General features: G+C 34.3%; 2 protein-coding genes across 2 annotated transcripts; both read left to right on the top strand.

Annotated features, from left to right (window-relative positions):
- The first annotated feature begins 4093 nt into the window (after window positions 1-4093).
- On the top strand, window positions 4094-9479 carry LOC113115662 (uncharacterized). Its single transcript, XM_026283196.1, has 6 exons — window positions 4094-4194; window positions 4319-4372; window positions 5090-5407; window positions 5563-5802; window positions 7596-7677; window positions 9015-9479. The coding sequence occupies exons 2-6, from the start codon at window positions 4324-4326 to the stop codon at window positions 9055-9057; spliced, it is 732 nt and encodes a 243-aa protein (XP_026138981.1). The 5' UTR covers window positions 4094-4194; window positions 4319-4323; the 3' UTR covers window positions 9058-9479.
- Window positions 9480-9602: 123 nt separating this feature from the next.
- On the top strand, window positions 9603-15252 carry LOC113115661 (uncharacterized). The gene is made up of 6 exons (XM_026283195.1): window positions 9603-9787; window positions 9870-9929; window positions 11158-11496; window positions 13157-13393; window positions 13470-13569; window positions 14893-15252. Exons 2-6 carry the CDS (start codon window positions 9875-9877, stop codon window positions 14954-14956), a joined length of 795 nt encoding a protein of 264 aa, XP_026138980.1. The 5' UTR covers window positions 9603-9787; window positions 9870-9874; the 3' UTR covers window positions 14957-15252.
- Window positions 15253-22060: the final 6808 nt, after the last annotated feature.

Below are 22060 nucleotides of genomic sequence, written 5' to 3'. Positions count from 1 at the left end.
GTTCAAATTGGTCTTCCAATTGGTTTACATGCAATTTGTCAGGAATCAGCTCTTTGAAAAACAACAAAAACAATTTGAAGTATTGTAGCTTGTCAATCACTAAAACACAAAATATGTGAAAACGTGAAAACAGAAGACTTGTCTTCTGAATCATCCAAGGATGATTTATATCTAGCTGAGTTTCAATCAGAAATTGTTTGACTGACATTACAAATAGGTAGAGGAAGCACAAATAGCAATAAATACATTTTGCACTAAGTACAAATAAGGTTAATAGCCTACTACACAAGTCATAACAAAAATATATGCTTTTCAAATTTTTTTTAAATGTTGGGGAGCAGGGGCGGATCTATCGAGTTGGCAAATGCCACCCTAAAAGAAAGCCTTGCCCCCCCTGCTGCCACCCCAGTTGGCAGAAACGAATTAAAGGTTATGGCCAATTTAAAAATTTACGAGCGCGAATCCCGCTCTGAACTCCCAAACTGACTTAAATGATTCGCGATCCCCATAATTGACTCAAATGCTTCGAGATTCCACTATGAACTCCCGAACTGATTCAAATGATTTGCGATCCCCAAACTGACTCAAATGATTCGCGATCCCGCTCCGAACTCCCAAACTGACTCAAATGATTCGCGATCCCCATAATTGACTCAAATGATTCGCGAATCCGCTCCGAACTCCCGAACTGATTCAAATGATTTGCGATCCCCAAACTGACTCAAATGATTCGCGATCCCGCTCCGAACTCCCAAACTGACTCAAATGATTCGCGATCCCCATAATTGACTCAAATGCTTCGAGATTCCACTACGAACTCCCGAACTGATTCAAATGGTTTGCGATCCCCAAACTCACTCAAATGATTCGCGAACCCACTTTGAACTCCCGAACTGACTCAAATGATTCGCGATCCCCATAACTGACTCAAATGATTCGCGAATCCGCTTTGAACTCCCGAACCGACTCAAATGTAGGCATAATACAAAATAACATCTACATAATGTAGGCAAATACAAAATAAACTATTTAAGTACATGTTATTACAAATGTCATGTGATTGCTGATGTTACACTTACAGGACAATTAATTCCTTGTTTAGGCTTCTGACCAAACATTTCATTCAAATATTCACTTAATCTTTCATTCACCTTTTTGCTATAGATGACACAGGCTTTATAGTTTCTTCAACAAAAAACGTGAATATCACAACCCTTACAAAAATAAACCATGGTTTTGTCATAGTAAAACTGCTTAATTTCCTTTTGCATGATTTCTGAATGCTTGAGACTATAAAATAAATTAGAGTCATAATAAAGTTATAGCCACAGATAAATGTCGAGAGCTACAATTGTGATTTGTAAATAATACAATTTATTCATTTAGTTTTTTATTTGATTAAAGTACTTTTTCACCCCCATAGTAGGGTTTATTTCCATCATCATATTTGAGGAAGGGGGGCACAACAATAAATCCTGCTTATGGGAACCCTTAAGGTGTTGTTATACACGTCTCTGGGAATGTGTGCTCTACCACACACACACACACACACACACACACACACACTGAAGCACACGTGGTGTTTTCAGCTCTTCACTATATTGACACATGATGTAGGCTACACATGTGCACGTCAGCGCGCTATGGGAGGATTTCACCATTTCATTTGATAAAACTATCGTCATTCATTCGTATCATACACAGACAGAAACGGCAATGTCTTTACGGCAACCTGTCAAAATAAAATTTCGGTATAACTTGAAATTCAAACAGAAATCAATATTTTTCTAGATCCGCCCCTGTTGGGGAGTAACTAGTAAATGTAACTAAATTACGTAATTTACTTAAAAAATAACTGTAATCAAACTGTAAAGTGTAATTAAATTACAGTTACTGCTGAAACATAGTAAGGGTCAAAAGTAACAAATTGCTATTGAGGGTCACTTCACTCACTTTATTCAATAATTGTTTTATTTACTATTTGGATTCATGCATATGATTTATTTTTTAAGGATAAAAAAGATAAGAAAAACAATAGCTACTAAACTATTTCTTGTTTTCTGGTTTTAAATCTGTATTTAACCTCATAATGATCTCAAAGCTAGTCTTATTTTGTGGTAGCTGTGCTTTAAAATTAAATTATTATAATCTTAATTCAAGTGATGGAGGATTTTGAAAATGACTGTAATCAGTGTTGAGTACTGCAAGGTTAACCCTGCCTGGTTTATGAGTTTTGAAAATGATTAAAACATTTGAAAACATTAGAAATTGATACAAGTAATCAAATGTAATCAGTTTAGTTATTCATCAGTCATCTGATGAGGGAAACATCAGACTCCGGTGTCTTCTCGAACTGAACTGGAGATGGATCCAGACACACAATGACTAAACGCAAACCTATGGAGAGCTGCATGTAAAGAAAGCCAAAGCTGCTTCTGCTGTTTGTTTAGTTACATTGATATTTCTAAATGTATTTGCATTCAATAAGAGCAACAAAAATATCAAAGCAAGGGTTATTCGATGCTATTCAAATGCTTCATCTTTTCTTTATTACATATTTGCTCAGTGATTTACGCAGTACATTGAAACCCCATTTAAAACCACACAATACAAACACAAAGAAATAAAGATTAAATGTGAATGCATCTTCTGAATGGGAGAAATGAATGTTGTATTCACATGTAGCATGAAGAGGCACACAAATGATGCACATAAAAGAGCTTGAAATAAAACAGGAATGCTGGGTCTACTGTACACACTTACAACAAAAAGTTTTTTTTTTTTTTTTTTTTTTTTTTGCCATGTGTTTTGAACTCAAGTTCAATAAAGTGTTTTGTTTTTTTTTTATATGAAAATGGAATTTGTACTAACGCCTCTATTTTCACAAAAGGGTAAAAATTACTATGCATTGCATTAGTTATGTGTCGCATGTTGCATTTATTTAGCCTTAAGTTTTAGATTTAGGAAGAAAGTATCCTGATAAAACATGCATCATGTAAACGTCTATCTGATTGATCCTTTTCATCTTAAAGATGTATTTTCCTCACATTTCTTTTCATGTAATAATAAAATATGTTTATCATTTTGAATACACATAAAACTAGTTTGTCAGGTGCAGCATGCTTATTTACATTAACATGTTACATTCAAATGTATGTTAAATGACAAATGTGCTCTACAAATGAAGCACTGTTGCTTTAATCTCATTTAGACCTGTGACTGTAAAATCCACCTGTATTTCCTCTTCATAACATTAACAGGTTGAGGAGTAAAATCTCTCTTGAAACTGAGAAAACCACAACAGGATGCATCAGTGTGTTCATGTCAGTCTGGAGGGCCTGAGCAACACATTTAATTAGTTTCCAGATGTTTAATTCTATCACATATTAAAGCATATTAATCATTATAAGAGACATTCTGTCAAAAATAAAAGCAATACTAACATCAATCACTGTCTAATAGGAGCGCATATTAACAAGAGGCTACAATTAACACAGACAACTATAGAGCCTACAAAAGATTGATTAATTAATTAATTAGACCGTATTAAAATGAGAAATAAAAGCTATTATATACAGTATACACACTTACTAAGCAGTCTTCTTCTGTGTCCTACTTTGGTTTGCATTCACTTTCAGATTGACCTGTCTCTCCTCACCTCAACACCACAGCAAAGAAGGAACAAAATAATGTATTTCGCTAAAGTAGAAATCGAAGTATTGTAGAAAAAAAACAAACAAACAATCACGTGTAAGGTAACCACGCCCACTTCGAGCATCACTAGAAGAAAATGAAGTCATTAGAAATGTGTTAATAACACGAAATAAAAATATTATTTTATAGTCTGATTATATTTTGAATTTGTATGTATTTTAACATATTCTAAAATTAACGTTTATTTATTCCAAAATTAACTTTTGAATGACTTGTTTGCCACTTACTAGTTAACAAAAACAAAACTTTATTGCTTCATTATTAATACAGTGTTTTTTTACAAGTATAATAACCATTAAAATTAAACTACTTTTATACAGGAAATCATAAATTTAAATATTTGTCATTTGTCACGTCACTCACGTACGTCACGCAAGCGCGTAAGCTCAGGTGAGAAGAGGCTGGACTGTTATTATTTACCTGAAATTAATGCGATACTACAGAGAGAGAGAACACGGGTTTTAAGCTTTGAAAGGCGAGGTAAGATCCTTTATTTCGACCTGAAGGGCATTTATTAACGTATGTCACGAAAGTGCATCCAGTCGGTTTTTCAAGTGAACGAATTAATCAGAAATAGTTTCTCTAATGATGATTAATTTGTCAGGTGTCATGGGGTCATGGATGCTGATTTGGATTCTGTGTGCCACCGTCACTCTGAGTGAGTCTGCTGTTATGAACGATGTCATGTAATATTATTTTAAAGACGAAGGTAAGCTCTTTTGTTGTTGATGTTGTTTTCGTTTTTCTGGGTAGTCGAAGAAAACCTTTGTTCAAGCAAACATGGAAATTATTTCTACACAAAAAATACTCTCTCAGAAGATACAAAAGTTGTCATTGGGGCGCTACCTTTTCAAAGGGTTTAATATGTAGACTTTACTTACTAATATGTGCACTTAATGGTACCAAAATAAACCCTTTAGAAAAGGTAGCCTACTGTTCCAGTGACAGCTTTTGTACCTTTATTTCTGAAAGTGAATGTATAAACAATGCAGTACAGAAAACAATGAAAATCCAAATGCTATTGAAATATTTAAATATTTAACGATTATATTATTTAATATTATTTAATAATTATTTAATAATTATTTATATAATATTTAATTTAATATATAAAATATATTTTACATAAAAAAATGGATATTTTTCACCAATATTCAGTTCTTGGATTGACAAACTCCTATAAATCTGAGAAAATTAGAAATATCAGCCCAACAAAAAAATAAATAAACAAGGGGTTTTCATGTACTTTAAGTTTTACCTCCTAAAACTACTCTAATTTTTAATTAAAATGGAAACGTGACATAATAAGTAACTGGATTCGCACTCAAGCCTTAGTCACTAAAATCATAATATTTTTTTCAATAACTTTCATCAGTGCCTGTGTGTCTTCATGGAGCAATATCGGTCCGTTTTAAAACCGGACGGCCTCTGTATGTTGCGCTCGGCCAAACACTTGTTCTGGAAGCCATATTAAAGACGGATCCAGGCGACAAGATAGACATGGTGACGTGGGACCGCGAGAGAGGAACAGACAATGTCCGACTGTCACAAGGAAACAGAATATCTTTGGAGAATGGAGATGCACTTCTGCGGCTCACTGATGTTGCAGAAGAGGACTTTGCGATCTATAAGGTCACCGTTACGGACAGTAATGGATACCAGCAGCACGACTCCATAGAAGTGCGAAAGATTGGTAAATAAGTTATATTTTAACTATGCCAGTGTTGTTTTACGTCTGACGTGTGCACCGGCTGTTTTGAATATTTTCTTCACATGCAAAGCTATTTAAATATGTAAAACCAGTTGGACTGGTCTTCTTTTCTTACATACTTTTTCTTTTCTTTTCAGTGGAACCTCTAAAGACGTCAATTATGCACGTGCTGGAGTGTGTTGTAGATAATCATGGCATGACGCAGTGGGACAGTCCTATGTTTTCTTGGCTGGTTGATGGTGTTACAGTAACCAATCAAACCGCTCTGTTAGCAGATGGAAGTAGACTAGTCATCTCTGAAGTGAAGGGCGTTAACTACACCTGCATCATCAAGAGCAGCCTGGGGGTAGTGACTTCACATTATCAAATACCAGAAGGTATTGTTTAATGACAAGAATTTACGGTCATGTTTTTAATTTTTAGAGGTAATTGTCCCATGTTGATGTGATTTTTCTCCCTAAAATGTTCACCACACCATGCAAAAAACATCAAGAGAAAAAAAAAAAATAGGAAAGACTTGTCCCATTAATACATTAACCAAAATTAAATACCAATTAGCAATTCATTTGTTACAGAGTTTATTAATTAAGTAACAGTGTTGGGGAAATTTATTTTTAAAAGTAATGCATTACAATATTGCAAAAGTTACTAATTATGTAACATTTGTGGAAATTAAATACCTTTTCATGGAAGGTACTGTAATGCATTATATTACATTTTTGTTACTTTGTCTTATTTGTATTTAATTTAAAATTATGTAAAACCACTTTCATACCAGAAAAGAAATGCATAAGCCTCACGCTGAATGAAATGTAAATTAGTGCACACAGATCAAACAAACCTCTGATTTTAAAAAGTAATGCATTGCTTTACTTGTTACTTGAAAAAAATCTGATTGCGTATTTGAAATGCGTGACTAATGATACAACGGTTCATTTTTCGTATATTTGTTTTTGTTCAGGTCCATTACTGTAAATAATATGAACAAATAACTTTTTGTTTTTAACGCTGATGTTATGTTCTGGTCATTTTGACCTGAGAGGATCATGCAATGTTATTGATTAGGACTAAAATCTTTTTTTTTTTTCCTGATTTTCTTTTTCTCATTTAAATGGATATTGCCAAAATGATCAAAAACATTTTTTTTACACTGATACAGTAGTAAATTATGTTAATAAAGAGTTGACAATTTAAAAGTGACAATTTTCAAAGGCTTTTCATCAAAACTTTTGCACATATTTGTGCACAACCCATTTCATATTCATGAGAAAAGCCTTTGTTGTTGATTAATCATAACTAGCTCATCTATGCAACTATGCACTTTTTAATAGCGTAGAACAGTTTTACTTTGTAAACTTTCCTCAAATCTTCCTCAGATTGTTTGGTGTTGACGAGCAAAAGTTATTAAACATTTTCAATATGCCAAACTATTCACATGTACCAATTTGGAAACCATACTGGTAAAAAATAAAAATAAAAAAGGGGTTAAATCTTCTTATAACCTCAGACCTGCTTGGCATTAAATCACAGTTCTGCTGTTCAATCATTTTTAAAGGGGTCATGAGGATTTTTTGTTAATATATCATTTTTTATATGTTCCTTGAGGTTTATTTATAATGTTAATAATGTTTTTGCACGATAAATAAGCAAATCTGTTGAATAAATGACTATTTTCAACCCTCAATCTGAACCTCTCTCAGAAACTGGCTTTTTTAAAGGGGCGGGTCCTTTAAGGCTTCTTAGTATTTGCCACCGTTATGATTGGCTAACGTCATAGCATAGGAAACCGTATCAGTGCCGCCTCACCATTGCATGTTTTGATTGCTTTGACAAAATAATCAATATAAAACCAATGCATTACGTACAGTTTGTGATTGAGCTGTTTAATGACGAAGACATTTTAGGTTCTGAAACTTGTGGGATGTAATAGCTACAAAGACCTCTTCTATATCAAAAGATCACAGGTAATTTGGTTTCCCGTGTCATGGCTCCTTTAAATAATGCTAAACGCAGTGCACATGAAATCACTGCTGTGTTTGAGGCTATAATTGTTGCTTGGGCTATGTCTCGAGATGTAAATGGTTTCTTTAAGTGTCTGTAAGTGGATTTCTAAAGTAATGTAAGCCAGCATGTTTACAGCTGCTTTTAATGTGTTTTGTGTTTGACTCAGATTCGTCAGAGTCTCCGTGCTTTTGTGCAGGAAAGATTGCAGCTTCAGTCATAACAGCAATACTAATAACACTTGTGGCTGGGTAAGACCTCTCTTCTACAGTATATCTCTCATTTAGGACTATAATATATAAGCTGAATTAATAAGCTTTCCACTGATGTATGGTTTGTTATGATAGGACAATATTTGACTGAGATGCAACTATTTGAAAAATCTGGAATCTGATAGTACAGAAAAAAAAAAAATTAAATATTGAGAAAACATCTTTTAAGTTGTCCAAATGAATTCTTAGCAATGCATATTACTATTTAAAAATAATGTTTTTATATATTTACGGTATGAAATTTACTAAATATCTTCTCGGAACATGATCTTTACTCAATATCCTAATGATTTTTGGCATAAAAGAAAAATCTATAATTTTGACCCATACAAATGTATTTTTGGCATATACCTTTTATCATATATTTAAATGCAGCTTTTATTTTTCCACTCAAGTTTCTTAAATCTATTAGATTACTTTCATGATAGCTTTGTTTGATTTAATATCATCTCTGATGCAGACTTCAGTAGCAAACTGTGTTAAAGTTGGCAACTTTGATCTTTGATTGAACTTGTTTAATATGTTAAAAAGTAGCAGAACATTTGCGTATAAATCAGAATATTTATGTATGAGGGTCAAAGACGTTAAGATGTCCACATCAAAAGAAATGTACAAAAGTGATTTTGTGTCCACAGAAAGCACATTAAATGTAAGTAAAATGTCTACTTTTAAGGTTTCAAATAGGTTTTTGGAGAATAAAATTTCAAATTTTGGTTGAAATAATGTTACATTGTCATTCAGTGTAACACAATATTTATGCACAAATTCAAACAACATGCTTATTCTGACGTGTACATATTAAAATATGTAAAGAATAATGGAGCATAATAAATTTGATTGTGTTTTAAATTAGTTAAAATTCTTACTGACAAATGGGCAAAACCTAGGATAGTGGTAAATGTTAAAAATGTAAAGTTACAACTCATTAGTTTTTGGGGTAAAAGTAATTAGTCTGTTAAGATGTCATAAATTGATTTTTGTTGTAAATATGACAAACTTGTTACACTGAATGACATTTTACTGGGTGTCTTCTGTAAATCAGGGCAAAATGTATGATATTTATTTTTTGCTCAGAAAAACAAAAACAAAATTGCGATTAAATAAAACAGAAAACTTTTTGCATTTTTTTTTTTGGGGGGGGGGGACTACAACAGTTTAAAGCAGTATTACACTTTTTTTTTTATATGCTTAAACACTTTTTCGTCTTTGACCCATGAATGTTGAGATGCATCAATATTTGTTTAGATACAATATTTCGGCTGTATCCCCCAATCTTAGTCTATTGACAAACTTTTTTTTTTTTTTTTTTTTTACAGGTTCATTGTGATGAAGAAATGCAAGAACAGTCCCCTCCTTTAGCCAACACTGTACACTCACAACTTTTTCACAAATTTAGTTTTTTTATTTATTTTACTTAAGTACTGTTTGACATCACATTATAAGCTTTTCCCTCTTTTTTATGACGTTTATTAGAATAGCAGAAATATTGTTTCCGGCACAAATACTGTACGTGTCTCACGAACAGATTTCAGCTTCCAGGTTTAAATGTTTTCTCTCTTTTTTTTTAGCTGTTTCTCTGCAGTTTGTTCTTGTTCTATGTCAAAAGAATGTTCTTGTGTTCATCGTAAAAAATTTGGTTAAACGTTAAAAATGTGAGTGGTTAAAATGTTTACTATGGTTTGTAAAGATACAAGCTGTTTTGTTTACAAAAAAATTATGTAAGTGCAATTAAGTAGCTTTCTACCTCAATTGTTCTAAAAATAAATCTACTTTTGGAGCACACAAGCAGTGATGTTTAAGTTTGTTCAGAGAATAAAAGAGTCCAGACGGATCTGGAGGGTGGAGTGTGACGTGAGGGTTTTACTGGATGGAAGATCTGTTTGTCTGGACAGAGAATAGTGGCCTTTACGCCACAGGAAAGGGAAAAGGGAAACGCCTAAAGACCTTTAACTCTGTGAACGGAGCACACGAGTTCAGACTACAGCAGTCCTGCAGAGACACAAACATGTTTGCTGTGGGAGCGTCGCTCTAGTGTTTTATGGGACAGGAATTTCTGGATACAACAGTCTCTTTCAGGAAGTTACGAGAGGTGAGTTTCGAAAAGCGTGTAGTAATCTCTCTCAAAAAGTGAAAGTATCTGAACTTTGGTCATGTTTTTTTTTTCTTTCTAGGTGACATGGACCTAGGACTACAGCGATTCATCAGGACTGTCCTGCTTCTGCACGTCTGCTGTGAGTTATTCTGCATGTCTTCGTATGTTTATGAGTTATTTTGTGTTTCATGGCTCTCTGGAATACTTGATGCTGATTGGCCGCTTGCAGTATTCTGCAGCCGAAGTGTACTTTTAGTTTTATTTCTCAGTTTCTCAGTTCTCAGTTATTTCTCAGTAAATGCTGTTCTTTTGAACATTGTGTTCATCAGTGTTTCCACGAAAATATTAAGCTGGACCGCTTTATTCAAAACTTATCATAATAGAAATGATTCTTGCTCAGCAAATTTAGATAAAGCTGCCAATATTTAGATTACGTTCCTATTATTGTTATTCACTTTTTTTACATTTACATTTCTTGGCGAGTATAAACAGTCTACGGTTGAATGAACTATATTGTTTAACTTAAAGATGTAACTTTCATTGAACATTGGTGTTTTTTTTTCTACTTCAGATAAATGCATTTAATCATGGTTTCCACAAAAAAAAAATATATATATATATATTATTACTATTAATTATTAAATCTTATTTATTGATAAATAACTATATTTCTTTCTTCTTTAACATTTAGATATTAGAGCCTGATACATTAATTAATTAACTTTATTATTTAAATACAGTATTTGTTTTTTTTTACTTTCTATTCATTAAAGAAACCAGAAAAAACAATAATAATAATAATAAATACACAGTACAGCTTTATATATAATTTAAAAATAATACTTTTAAATTTTTTTAAACATTTCTCAGCAACCATAAACAGTCTACGATTAGATTGAGCGTTATTGTTTAAATAATTATTATATTAAAAAGTAACATTTATTGAATGTTGGTGTCTTTATCTTTCCTTTCTTTTTATAAATCTACAAAATGTTGTTCTTTTGTGCTTTCTATTGTTTAAAGATCCCTCAGACTATATTGCAGTTTCCATAAAATACAAAACTATTTCCAACATTTAAAATAATAAGAATTGTCTCATTTGTTGTTGTTGTTTTAAATAATTATGTAAGTAATTAAATAAAGATGACTTTTTTTTTCAACACTTTAATTTCTTTGCAATCATCATGAACTGTATGAAATTAGATAAATTAACTATATATTATATAAAAAAAACTTTTAATGAATGTGCTTCATATTGCAGGTGACAGGTTTATAAAAGCAACTCAAAGCCATGTGATTGTGATTCTACAGTTAAATGTAATTATAATTGGAGATATGACTATATGTGATGTATTTTGTGTCGGCAGGGCTCTGGAGCGGCCAGTGTTTGTCCGTCTACTTCACAAACCAGCAGTCTCTGTATGTGATCGAAGGCCAGAATCTGATCCTACAGGCACAAATCCAGCTGCTGGATGGGGAACACGTTGCTAAAGTGACATGGGACCACGTCGCAAAGACTTCTGGGATGAGTTCAACATTGGCCGAGTTTCCTCGTAAAGTCAAAGATGGGAGAGTGACTCTGGAACAACAGGGAGCCACGCTGAAGATCAGAGATTATCAAGCGGCAGACGCCGGCGTCTACACGGTCACAGTTACAGAGCAGTCAGGACAGAGACGATCCGCACAGAAAACCGTTCAAGAATATCGTAAGATCCACTCGAGCGCTATACTGTTAGCCCCTTGAACGTTATGCTATTGTTCTTCAATAGCAGAATGTTATATTAACTCACCCTCAGCGCAGCCAAGATGTAGAAGAGTTTCTTTCTTCATCAGGTTTGGAGAAATGTAGCATTGCATTACTTGTTCATCAAAGGATGCTCTGCAGTGAATGGGTGCCGTCAGAATGAGAGTCCAAACAGTTTATAAAAACAACAGCATAATCCACAGCACTCCAGTCCATCAATAAATGAAGTATAAAGTTACGTGTTTATAGGAAACAAATCCATCATTAAGATGTTTTAACCTAAAACCATCGCTTCCAGATAAAATCCATAAAAAGTGCATAAATAAAATAGATCAAAGTTCATAATCCATAATACTGTGTCCTCCAGTGAACATGTAATCTTGTCTGAATCAGGAGAGAAATCTGCACAGAATTTAAGTACTGTTTAAACAGCTCTAAACAAATATGTGGGTGTGTTTTGATGTGAGAGAAAACAGATGATGTTTTTTTGTTTTTTTTTGACTGGAGGAAGATTTATTATGGATTTATATCTTGACCAGAAGACACAGATTGAAATTAAAAACATCTTGATGGATTGGTTTCAGATTTTGTCTTCTCCAGATGTTAACTGCTGGACTGGAGCGGTGTGGATTATTGTGTTGTTTTTATCAGCTGTTTGGACTCTCATTCTGACGGCACCCATTCACTGCAGAGCATCCATTGGTGAGCAAGTGATGCAGTGCTACATTTCTCCAAACCTGTTGAAGAAACAAACTCATCTACATCTACTCTTTGTAGTGTTTTGTAAATCATACAGTCTCCGAGTGCTATTTTGGTTTTTTAACCCTAGAATGCACACCTGAAAAACTCCACTTTTCATACAAACTTTGTTTTAATGTGAAATAATGCAAACAAAATGTGTAAAAAAAAAAAAAATTCTCACCTGAAAAGATTATTTCATGCAAAACATACAAAAAGAACAAATAATGTCACCCATGCAGTGATGTAGTGTTAAAACAAAAAAATTTTTTTTAGAAAAAAATACACTTTTATAGCAACACCTAAACAGCATCACAAACATTTTCAGTTAGATTACATGTGGATGCCATCTATAAGTTCATAATTTTGAACCATTTCTTGAACCGATTTGTGTGATTTAATCAAACAGAATAATGTTTTACAGAAACACAAACCAAATAACATCACTGATAATTGATATCACTGATAATACATACTATTACATACTTGATGTTGGTTTCCCTCCAAAATGATGTCACTTCCTAGACGATGATGTCATGTTGGGCATATAAGAACTGAAATTATTTAAAATTTACTTATGTTGTTAGGACACAGAAAGCTATTTTAGCTTTTACACACTTAAAAGGTAAAAATGCATGCATAAAGAATATTAAGTTTAAGTTTATTAAGTCAATAATAATGTAGATTATTTCGAACAAAATGTGAGAAAAATAAAATGCACTCCGTAATAGCAGTGACCCATTTTTTACTTTATTATGCCCTTGTGCATTTCTCCAGTAATTGTGCTCTCTCTGTGTGTGTGTGTGTGTGTGTGTGTGTGTGTGTGTGTGTGTGTGTGTGTGTGTGTGTGTGTGTGTGTGTGTGCGTGTGTGTGTGTGTTTCAGTGGCGGTGCATCACGTGTCTGTGATGGTGAATGTGTCTCACTGGGTTCTTCACTGTATGGAGGCCTGGGGAACTGAGCCCACCTTCACTTGGCTGCATGAGAAAGTGGTTGTAACGGAGAAGGTGGGTCGTGTTTCGGCAGATGGGACGTCTCTGTATGTCTCCGGCATCTTCTGTGGACACTTCACCTGCGTTGTGAGCAACAAACTGGGACACAGTTCAGCCACATACACCGCAGGTGCAGCTCTCACGAAGCACAGGAACATGAGGTGCAGTGACCGTATGTTGACCGTGTGTGTGTGTGTGTGTTTCAGAGGCGTGTGAAAGCTCAAACGGGAGCATGACTGCGGTCGTTGTGTTTCTGCTGCTGATACTGACGCTCGCAGCCGCATCTCTGGCCTTTATACTGTGGAGGTGCGTTTAAACACAAGTCCCTATTTTAATTCATATTTTTATTGAAAATTTGAAATTTTTGATGTTTTTTCTTCCCAACAGAAATGTTGCAACTAGATAAAGTAGAATAAAAAATAATATATATTATTACATTTTATTTTATTATAAGCAATGCATGTTTTTAGTTTTAGTGAACTATAATAACCCTGGATTTGAGGTATTTTAGTGCATTGCATTAAACTAAATAAGTAGTCTTGGTATCTACCTAAAACAAGGATAACTTTTTAATAATTGATGTAAATTTATGTTCTGTTTCCACTGTAAATGCTTTATTGCAAATGTAAAAAAAAAAAAGCATACAGGCACAGTTCAGTTCAGTGATCAAGTTGACCCTCTTTAATTTTAGAGCCCACTCTCATGAAAGTGCATATAAATAGTATGCCAAATTAAAACAACAACTTTTGGTATTGATACGCAAAAATTAACTTTAAGGGCATATTATACTAATTTGTTGGCATGCATATGTAAAGCAATTTTCGTGTGCGTATGATACGCATCTACCCCACAACCCTAATCCCACCCCTTGCACAATTTTTGCGTATCAATGAGTTTTTGTTCTTATTTGGCGTACTATTTGATTTGCTAATCATTTCAATAATTTGTGATACACGCTTCAAAGTCCCAAACTGAAATGATGGTTCACAATCGTGCATCATTTGATTCAGATTGGAAATGCAATATATTTCAAAAATATTTTTTCTGATTTATTAAACCGTGCAAAACATCAAACTATTAAGGCAGTACAGTAAAACAAAGAACGAATATACATAGGCCTATACAAATCCCATGAGAGCATTAACCATTGTGTTATTACAGTAAAAGTCTAATTATTATTATTGTTTTTTTTTTGTGGCTACCACGATTTAGTAACCTTGTTTTTTTACACCCTTGCTAATCAGTGTTATGCGAAGTATAGACTATAAATAGTTTTGAACCTGAAGGATTCCCGTCACACCTGATGGGTGGAGATCTTGTGTGAAATACTGACGTCTAAACAGGTTTAGTGCGTCACCTTCAGTGTACCGTGATTAACCCCATCTTCTTTTATCACGCAACATGACTGTAGTGAAATCACTAATGCATGACCTCCAGTAACTTCAAATGATGCATGCAATAAATAGTTAATTAATTAAAAAAAAAAAAAAAAAATCTTCCTTCAGTTCATTCTACTTGGTTCCATGAACTAATCACAAACTACACATTTAACGCAATAAATTTTTTTCACTTGATTGCACAAGAAAATGCATGCACTTCTTGATTTATTCCCTGTTTGGTCCACTGCAGGAGACACAGGCTTGGATATAACAGAAGGGAGAGACTGAGAGAGCCGTGTGAAGAGTCTCTGTGATCCTGTGACACTGACGAGAGATGATGGACTGCCAGCCGCTTGACGCTCTCAGCACACCTTTTTATACGTGACTGATCAATGCATTATTGACTTTTGGTATGATATTAGACTCCCTGGAAAGATATTTATGCATATTTATTTAACCAAGTTAGACTAGCATCATCAGGAGGTTTAGTTAATGCAATCCTTTCTGAAATACTTGATTCTGATTGGTCAGTTATGACATTAACATGATGGGCACTTAACTATTAATTGACCATTGTCCCGTATCAATAAATTACTATTTGACTAAGTAATTTTTTGTGGTTTATTTTTTTTTATTATCTTATCAAATTGATATGTCTTCATAATTTTTGGGGCAAAAAGCCATTTAAAAATGGAAAAACTCATGATCAAGGAGTATACACATAATTAATAAATTTCAATTAAATTAATTTTTTGCCCCCAATTTATTTTTTATTATGTTTATTAACATATAACAGTGACTGGTCACTTTTTGTCAATTAGACTATCTACTCCGCTCTTAAGTTTTCAGTTTTGACCACGATAATAAAATTACTTTTATTCAAGAATAAATGAAAACTAAATAATATAAAATTACTAAAACTTAAATATAAAATATAAATAAAAACTAAATTCAAAATCGCAATAGATACAAAAACACATTTCTGATAAATCCACCCTTAAACAGCGCAACAGTGCCTGATTACTTTAATAATACAGAAATTCAAACACTTAATATAAAAAAAATAAAAAATGGCTAAATAAAAATATTTCAGAAAAGCATAACTTTTCTAATGCATCATATAGAAAGACTTTGAGAGAAGTGTTAGAAATGTTTCTCTGGCATCGAACTCCATTACAAGGAGTTCAAAAACTGAATGTATTTATATAGATTTTCATCTCTGATATCACTTTGTCAATTAGAGCACAAGTTTTGACCACAATAACCTGTGGTCTAGACTTCATGCCAACTCTTTTAACCGTGATATTTCATTACAGATGACAAGTGTGTGAGCTCTTCTGGACAGTAATCAGTCTAAACTCCATCAGCATGACATTAGCATAATGAGCTCTTTTGTATTCCATTATTACGGAGTCAAAATACGGCATGTTCACAAATGGAGAAGACGTGCAAAGAATGGGGTCTTCTCTAGCATTCCTTCGTTCCCGCTCTTAATAATCCGCTTTATCTCATCTCTTGTTCTTGTCCTGTATCACTATAGTTTATGTTCTTCATATGGAAAGCTGTAGAACATTCCCGCTCTTTTCTCAGCGCACAGTAGCTTATTGCCAACATGAAGAGCGTGAAATGTCAGAGTCCCGGAGGAGCATTAATCTAGCTTTGATATTCTTCCAGAAAGACAAGAGAGCTTCCTAAGTTTGCATTCAGCTAATTAGAAATCACCTAAATTCAGCCCGATGTGGCTTTCATGAGGTGAGATGAGAAAGAGAGTGTCACGGTTCATCACAGCACATATTACAGGCAAAATATGAATAACCCACTTCTTCAGAAGACTCTGGGTCACTTTATCCATCACTACGACAGGGTTTTAATATCTGCTGCTGTCTTGTGTGATATGGGCTTCATTTTCATCAATCTTTAAAAAATTATTAAAAATATTCTGTTAAAATGTGAAAATAAACAACAATTTTAAATTGTGGCTTGGCAACTGACTCCAGTACAATAAGATGAAGTGCTAAAATGACTAAAACTGAAAATATAAGCATTTCTATACTACATGTAGCTGCAGTAAAATTAAAAGAACAATTTAGATTTTTTTTTTTTCTAATTAGAAACCAAACTCAGAAATGCTGCATAGGCAACAAGCTCAAAACAAGTTAAAAAAAATGCTACAATATTACTATTTAAAAAAAAAAAAGCTATTATATACACGTCACATAAAAAAAAAACAACAAAGACAAATGAAATTACTAAAAGTTTAAGTAACAAAAAAAAATGTAGATTTATATTATGGCTGTCAAAAATAGCGCGTTAACGGTGTTAATTAGTTGGTTGTCGTTAATTACGTCAAATTTTTTTAACGCATTTCACGCATGCGCAGTGTGACAAATTATTCAGGTTAGGAAAAGTCTCGTCGATCTCTGAACATAGACAGTAAAAGAATAATAATGATCCTAAAGACACTGATTAGCAAACTCATGCGTGTTTGATTAGGGTTAGAGCTAAACTTCGCAGGAAAGTGGATCTCGCGAGCCAGATTTGAGGATCACTGTGTTATAGCGTCCTGTTTCACACTGCGCATGCGCAGAACGCCTACATGCAATGCAGCAAAAATTACAGCTGTTTGGAAAAGCATGTGCATTTTTACTTGGTTTTACTGGCACTTGAAGCCTTCAGAACGTGAAAATATCGATCCTAAAGTATTGTGGCAGAGCAAATGAACACCTCCCAAAAACAAGAGTGCCCAGAGTGCTGCTTATGTGAGAAGGGTATTCCTGCACAAGCGGAGGCTACAGTTACAGGACCGCAATTCTGTGACCGCAGCTTTAGGACCCTAGTATTTTTGTGACAGCGCCACCTACTGTACTGAATCAACACTAATTAAAGATGGACGACGTGGACAGCAACCAGACGGTGAGTATCGATATTTAATTAAGTTTTATTTTATAACGTTTAAACGGTGCAAAGTTTACATAGTGAGAACGTTACCTATGAATTAATAATTAATTCCCACCAAATTAAGAATTTGTGAGCTAGTTTTATTAATTACTACGACGTTGATTCGTGGCTATGATTTCATAAATTATAATTGTGTTTTAATGACGAAGTATTATAAGTGAATCTAGCCTGCACATTAATTAAACTTATCAGATGACAAGAGCATGGTTGTTGTAAGGTTTGTTAGATTTACCTGCAGCTTAATGTATTAGTGTGGATACTGGCTTAATAGTCGTTGTTTTACCATATTTAGGTATAAAATATATTTCATAATTAAACTGCACTGACTGCCTAGTTGCAGTATGTGTTAGCCTGTTGTTTTGGCATTGTTTTGCAATGATAAATTAGGCATTTGGCAATTTTAATAGTTTGTTACAATTTGGCCTAATCTGCAGGTCTACTCCACATACAGTTATACATTGCTATCATGTGTTAGTTTCTGTCATGTTTTGCATGGCCAATATGAAGTGATTTTATGGATTCGATTAGGCTCATTGTAGGACAGATGATTAAAAAAGGCACTAGGGATATTTTCATGATCTCAAAATATTCTAACAAGTACACTCTCACTTTTTCAAGATACATATAACAATCAAAAAGGGAGATCCCTGCCCGAATTGAAGAGATGCACCACATGCTGCAAGGACTTTCACTTTTCATATATATATTCCAGTTGAATATGTTAAAGAAATGTTTCTTATTTATTTCTCTCTGTCTCTCGCTCTCTCTTTCTCTAGAGTTGAAGCCTACAGCCATTCTATCGATGCAGCACCTGATGGAAAAGGGGTTCACTTTGGTGCTGTTCTGATGTTGTCACAAAAATGACATGTATATACTGTACAGACCAAGAGTTTGGACACACCTTCTCATTCAAAGAGTTTTCTTTATTTTCACGACTATGAAAATTGTAGATTCACACTGAAGGCTTCAAAACAATGAATGAACATATGTGGAATAATATATGGAATTATATACATAACAAAAAAGTGTGAAACAACTGAAAATATGTCATATTGTAGGTTCTTCAAAGTAGCCACCTTTAGCTTTGATTACTGCTTTGCACACTCTTGGCATTCTCTTGATGAGCTTCAAGAGGTAGTCACCTGAAATGGTCTTCCAACAATTTTCATAGTAATGAAAATAAAGAAAACTCTTTGAATGAGAAGGTGTGTCCAAACTTTTGGTCTGAACTATAATATATATATATATATTATATGTATATATGTATATAAATAAACATTCTTGAATCATTCTTGTGTCTTGTCTTGCCTCTCACCAACTTTTAAAATATTGGCAGTAATTTAGTGACTCCATACACTGATTCCAACTTTAACTTACCTGATAATGAGCTAATTCACCTTAAGGAAGTGAATCAATATACTGTATAATTCAAGAGACAATTCAAGACTTTTAAGGTTCTTCATTTTTTACAATTGTTTTAACATTGATATACATCAATTTTACAAAATTGATATTACATTTATATTTTGTGTAAATTCATGTTTAAATTTAAAATTGTGACTCAAAGCACACTTAGTAATTTAACTCTGCTGCATTTTGAATCAAAAATCACATTTAAAAACATGCTACTGAGATTAATATATTGATGCTATATACAAAGTAACGTGACTGCAAACCAGGGCCGTCGCCAGAACAAACCAAATGGGGGGGCATTTAATTTTCATAGGGGGGCACACTTTTTTTTAATGATCTGAGACAGACCATAACATAAACCCATATTAGGCTATAACTAAAATAGACCACAATAGTCTTGTTTTGTTCAATTATTCAAATAAAATACTTCACCGTTTGATCTCAACGTCTCTGTTTATTGTCTCTTAACATTTCCAAAACCGCCAAAAATTTATTCTGAGATCCATGCAACGCGCAGCTCAGCTGCGCAAAGGAATTGCGTATAAACAATACAATACTGTATGCTTAACTAAATTAATTGCATGATTTATATATACATATACTTACACACAAACTGCATATTGTAATTTGAATTAATAAAACTACTAACACAAAAATAACATATTGAAAGGTCTGCTGCTGGAGACTTGCCATTGGCTGTTGTATTTGAATAATTAATGAGGTAGGTCTTTGCAAGGTTTGGGTGCTGTTTTGGGATGTTTTAACAGTCATTTGTGAATATAATTATATTTAAAATTATGTTCTGTGTACTAATGCGTTGAATAATGAATCGTCTGAATCATTTCTGAAGGTAATGTGTTATGCATTTCTAGTGTTACCGTTGTAGTGATTACTGTTCATGTGAGTCAAGTTCTGCTGAAACAACATTATTCGTGCAATGATCTAAAATCAATAACATTCATTATAATACGTCTAACTGCGCGTTCACACCGGCGGCGTCGGGAGCGTCATAAATCGCCCTTGCTGTTCTGTTCACAAACTTATTTTGTATTAAAAGTGGCCGCAAAGCAAACAGACTTGTTGATCTTATGCAGACTAACCACAAGGAGGTTAACGTTGTAAGTTGATCTCATTAAATGTTGTTGTGGACGAAATAAGATCCTTTACTTAAAATGAACGATCTCAGACACCTTGGTCCACGTATCACTTTTAATTATTTTTTATATGTCCCTGTACGCAAACAGGGACACATCATAGACTACTGCAAACGCGAAACAGCAATAATCAACCTGTCCTCTATTTTGCTTGGGGAACTAATGTGATCGGAGCTGCGTCCTCTGGAATCCTCTCAAGCGGTTGACTTCTACGTTCCGATTGGTTCCTGCCCAACCGCGTCATAGCTCATTACCATAAAGTTGCCTTGATTTAAACTCTGCTCGACGCTCTCAGGCCAAGTCGCGCCGCGCCGTTCCTCGCCGCTGGTTTACATTGAAAATTAATGACTTCCGGCCACTTTGATGCTCTCGACGCCGGCGGTGTGAATGCACAGTAATGCAAGTTTGGTTAATTGTTCTGTGCGTTACGTTTAGGGGGGCACAAAAAGTCATTTGGGGGGGCAATGCCCCCCCTTGACGACGGGCCTGCTGCAAACTAAACCAACAGGATACTAGAACTGCGTTCCTGAAACTGCAGCCATCGCTATATCGTCCAGTACGGTAGGTGGCGCTGTCAGGAAAAACTAGGGTCCTAGAACTGCGGCCCAGATCTGCGGCATAGACAGTAAAAGAAATGGACACAGCGACCCCATTGCAACTCAATTGAGACAAATGAAGCCCAGTTTTAGCGTTTTTTAGCACTTCCGTTTCTGACGCGCAGACTCAAACGAAGCTTGACGACGTCAGCAACCTGTCTGCCCAGATGTAAATCTTCTAGTAGCTGTGCGTGCAAACTGCCATCGTTAATCTTGCAGAGACGGTGAGCTTGAGCGGGGAGTTCTTTGTCGTGAGTGAGCAGGAGTAAGTATTCTGATTAATTATTTTGTATAGTTTTTAAAATGTAACGCCAGTACGCCATATTAAGTTAATTGCCTGCGAGCTTCTCCACCTGTCTGTACGGTAATGCGACAGAGAGCCGAGTGGTTATGACGCAATCGTTAGCCTATTTTTTACAAAAACTGTTTATACGGGGCCATAATGTAACATAGAAGGTAATGGAGCCCTTTATACATTGTTGTGTATCTTTAGAAATAAATAATGGACAAACAGAGTCTTTAAACGCCTCAGATGTAAAGTTATTCGCTGTCAAAGTGACACCAAAATGAATGGGAGTCAATGGGAATGCTAACGCAAGTGAAGTTCTGCTAAAAGATGGCAGCCCACACCCGACTTCAACTTCCGGTCGAGTTCCTTGCCCCTTGATCTGCGGTCCTGAATCTGCAGCCTCCGGTTGTGCAGGAACATACTATTGGCTTATGTGATTGTGGCGCATGTTTGTGTTTCTGAGTTCATTGAGTTTCTCTATGCATAATTTCATAGATATGTGGCTATATTTAACCACTGGTTCACCTAAAACTCTTACAGTATCTGTAGTTAAATGGCATGGTTTTATATAGTGCTCAGGTAAATTTGATCTAAGTAAATGTTAAACTTTTGAAATTCAGAAAAAAAGAACTACATATTGATGAATCAATACATGAAAATTATGTTTCTGTGTCCTGTTATTTATCTTTTGGTATGCATTTCAGAAAAAAAATGGTTAGGATTCAGGTGTAGTTGCAAATAGTGATTAATCCACTGAAAATTCTGATTAATTTGATTAAAAATTTTAATCATTGGACAGCCCTAATATATATATATATATATATATATATATATATATATATATATATATATATATATATATAAAATGAATAAAACTAAATTGAATTCTGGTTATAACCACTGGCGGCGCCAGGGGGGGTCTTGGGGGGTCTCAAGACCCTGCCAAAAAATGCCTTGACCCCCCATTTGACCCCCCAGCCTCTTCCTGATTAAAAAAAATATATATTC

This window comes from Carassius auratus, chromosome 16 (genome assembly GCF_003368295.1).
Source record: "Carassius auratus strain Wakin chromosome 16, ASM336829v1, whole genome shotgun sequence".
NCBI classification, from domain to species: Eukaryota; Metazoa; Chordata; class Actinopteri; order Cypriniformes; family Cyprinidae; genus Carassius; species Carassius auratus.
This window is presented reverse-complemented; position numbering and strand designations above follow the sequence as displayed.

Excerpts from the sequence above, each read along its gene's own strand:
- LOC113115661 (XM_026283195.1), top strand. The coding sequence starts at position 9,875 with ATGGACCTAGGACTACAGCGATTCATCAGGACTGTCCTGCTTCTGCAC. Across the intron at positions 9,930-11,157 it reads CCTGCTTCTGCACGTCTGCT|GGCTCTGGAGCGGCCAGTGT; the intron begins GTGAGTTATTCT and ends TTGTGTCGGCAG. Across the intron at positions 13,394-13,469 it reads TTCAGCCACATACACCGCAG|AGGCGTGTGAAAGCTCAAAC; the intron begins GTGCAGCTCTCA and ends TGTGTGTTTCAG.
- LOC113115662 (XM_026283196.1), top strand. The coding sequence starts at position 4,324 with ATGGGGTCATGGATGCTGATTTGGATTCTGTGTGCCACCGTCACTCTG. Across the intron at positions 5,408-5,562 it reads CATAGAAGTGCGAAAGATTG|TGGAACCTCTAAAGACGTCA; the intron begins GTAAATAAGTTA and ends TTTTCTTTTCAG. Across the intron at positions 7,678-9,014 it reads CTAATAACACTTGTGGCTGG|GTTCATTGTGATGAAGAAAT; the intron begins GTAAGACCTCTC and ends TTTTTTTTACAG.